Source organism: Trypanosoma conorhini, assembly GCF_003719485.1.
Source record: "Trypanosoma conorhini strain 025E chromosome Unknown Tco_14.4_contig_01370, whole genome shotgun sequence".
NCBI classification, from domain to species: Eukaryota; Euglenozoa; class Kinetoplastea; order Trypanosomatida; family Trypanosomatidae; genus Trypanosoma; species Trypanosoma conorhini.
This window is the reverse complement of record NW_021705473.1, coordinates 1-2,620: the sequence shown is the minus strand read 5'-3', so window position 1 is coordinate 2,620 and position 2,620 is coordinate 1. Positions and strand designations below refer to the sequence as shown.

The 2,620-nt window shown below is 58.8% G+C and overlaps 3 protein-coding genes across 3 annotated transcripts, besides 1 other annotated feature; all 3 read left to right on the top strand.

Moving 5' to 3' along the window:
- Tco025E_09943 (HPP family protein) lies at positions 1-313 on the top strand (the record flags this gene model as incomplete). The annotated part of the gene is made up of 1 exon (XM_029376745.1): positions 1-313. A coding segment is annotated over one exon (313 nt), but the record flags the coding sequence as incomplete, so codon positions are not given.
- Positions 314-712: 399 nt separating this feature from the next.
- Positions 713-774: a sequence feature (GA-rich).
- Positions 775-827: 53 nt separating this feature from the next.
- Tco025E_09942 (receptor-type adenylate cyclase) lies at positions 828-1,544 on the top strand (the record flags this gene model as incomplete). The annotated part of the gene is made up of 1 exon (XM_029376744.1): positions 828-1,544. The coding sequence occupies one exon, from the start codon at positions 828-830 to the stop codon at positions 1,542-1,544; it is 717 nt and encodes a 238-aa protein (XP_029223130.1).
- Positions 1,545-1,599: 55 nt separating this feature from the next.
- Positions 1,600-2,620, top strand: Tco025E_09941 (receptor-type adenylate cyclase; the record flags this gene model as incomplete). The annotated part of the gene is made up of 1 exon (XM_029376743.1): positions 1,600-2,620. A coding segment is annotated over one exon (1,021 nt), but the record flags the coding sequence as incomplete, so codon positions are not given.

Below are 2,620 nucleotides of genomic sequence, written 5' to 3'. Positions count from 1 at the left end.
CACCTGCTTGCTGCTCTGTTTGTGTTTCTTTGCCCACGCAACGGGGTCTCTTGCGCAGCCCCTTGGGCAGTTGCTGGCCGGCGCCTTCGCTGTGGCCCTCCTTACCCCTGCTTGCCTCTTGTTTGGTTGGTTTCAGCTCTCGAGTTCGGCCACAGCTGTGCTTGCCGTCTTTCACAAACGGGGGCGAATGCACGATGCGGGTTACATCTTCCTTGTGACGCCTGTGCTGCTTGGCGGGCTTATTGTGTTTGCTTGCTCGTGGCTGATGAACAGCCTTATACCATGGCGACCATCCTATCAGGTTTGTTGGTGAATTCATTGATGGACTGTGTTCCGTTCCTTTTTTTTTGGTACTTACTTTCGATGTCACGGCTCATCTTTGGCGAATTATTTCACACGTTCTGCCTTTCCCCGCGTGTGTGTGCACGCGCCGGAGGGCCGAACTTTGAATGAACCGGAGGGCATCCTCCAGTACTACCGCCCGCAGAATCATCGCCGCGGTTCCGCTCAATCGCCGGAACAGGGCCCCTTTTTTGTTTTGTTTCTTTCGCTGCCCATTTTCTTTTTCCTAAAAAGTTGGGGGAAAAAAAACGAATATATTTTTTTTACTGACGTGGTGACTGTGCCGTGTGGCTTGCGGAAGTATCTTTTGGCCGGACTGGGCCCAGTGGGGGCGCGAGGTACGGTGGGGCCGTGCGCGCCCCCACTGGCGCTCTCTCCTCTCCTCCGCTGCCTCCTGTGCACCGTGCCCCTCCTCCCTCCCTCTCTCTCCCTGCGGCAGTAATTTACAGGCTACACAGCAAGACAATCACAAGGCAGCGGTGAGTATGGCGGTGTGCTGGAGGCGGCGTGGCTGCAGTGCGCACTTTGGCTCGTGGCCCTCTGCGGCGTCGCCGTGCCTCCTCTTTCTCCTCGTCCTTCTGCTGCTGCTGCTGCTGCTTCCGTTGCCCCCGCACAGCGCAGCCGCCCAAGCCGGGGATCCTGGCACCCCAGTGAAGGTGCTGCTGATGAAGCGAAATGATTTTACCGTATTCCGCCCTATGTCTGCTGCGTTTTACGCCGGCGTGTATGCCTCGCTGAGGGCGCACAACTCCACGGCTGCGGGCGATGTTCGCGTTGAGGTTGTCGAAAGGGAGACTGATTTGGACAAATACGTCACCGTCCTGGAGGACGCGATGGAGAAAGACAAGGACATTCTGGCTATTCTGGGCCAGTTCGGTGATACTCCCGTGATGAAGGTGCTTTCAGTTTTGCCTCGCTATGACCTCGTCGCTTTTGCTCCGTTCACTAGGTCGGGTGCGGTGCGTGGGTGGAACCGCCACGTGTACTTTGTGCGTGTTAGCCCTGGGGCCGAGATGCTGACGCTTCTCCGCTACGCCGTGATTCAGCTGCGGGTGCTTCGGCTGGGCTTAATGTATTCGCAGGGTGCCCATTTTGGCGACAGCGAGTATGAGCAGGCACAGCGTGTGATGTCGGCGATGGGCTACAAGTTCTGCGGCGTCTTCACCGTGAAAAGCCCTTCTGAGTGGCGAGGCCGACCCTAAAGAGTTCGACGATGCGTGGAAGCGGTTTGCCGCGACTCGGCCGCAGGCCGTGATTATGCTTGGCTCGCCGATAGAAGACACCGCGCAGTTCATTAAGAGGATGCTGACGGACAGGCGCACCGCCGGCGCGTACCTGCTGGCTCCCATTGTGATGCAGCCATTTCTTTTGAGCACGTGGCGTGCTGCCGTGGACGATGATGGTGTCAAGTTTGTGCCCGGGCAGGTGATCACGACGGGGACGAACCCGCTGGCGAAGGACAGACGGTACAAAGTCATCCAGCGCTTCCAGGGGGTGATGCGGGATTACCTGAAGAGCAGTGGGCAGAAGGACTACAGCGACACGGATCATTTCCTCAACAATGACGGCGGCGGGGAGCTGATGGTTGAAGGGTGGATTGCCGGCGAGGTGCTCGCACAGGCGCTGAGGGACCGTAAAGGGGTGAAGGACCGCAAGTCGTTCATGGCGTCCATCTTCAACCAACGCCGGTATGTAATCGACGAGCTTGTGATTGGCGACTACGGCGGCGAGTGCGAAGATGAGGCTGCAGCACGGGGGGCCGCCTGCCGCTGCAACCAGGGCGGCACCGCGGTGTACATGAAGCGGTTCGTGGAGGGCTTCCGAGCGCAGGCAATTGAGGAGGGCCTCACGACGTTCCCCCCGTCAGATTGTTACGGTTCATCGCATAACATACCGCGAGCGTTTATGGGGGTCGATTTTCTAATGAATGATAGCGCTGTCGCACAACGTGCCTTTGCCGAGTTGAACACAGGGGTTGCTCTGGCAATTACCAGCCGTAAGGCCTCGTGGGATGAAGCTGAGATCAACATGGCCTCTCTTACCTCCGCACTTGCTGATGCCCGTGCTGCCCTGCAGTCGGAGCTGCAGTCACGGCGGGTTCATGGGATTGTGGGTGTTGTGACGGAGGCGATGCTGGGCGTGGAGAGTGTGGCCTTCATTGACCCGCTGCAGCTCGAGCCGCGGCTGAACAGGTTCCGTCGGCACGTGATCCACCTGTCGCCGACGCTGGAGCAGCAGTTCTTCGTGCTTGCGGAGTACCTCCGGGACACGGGTGTCC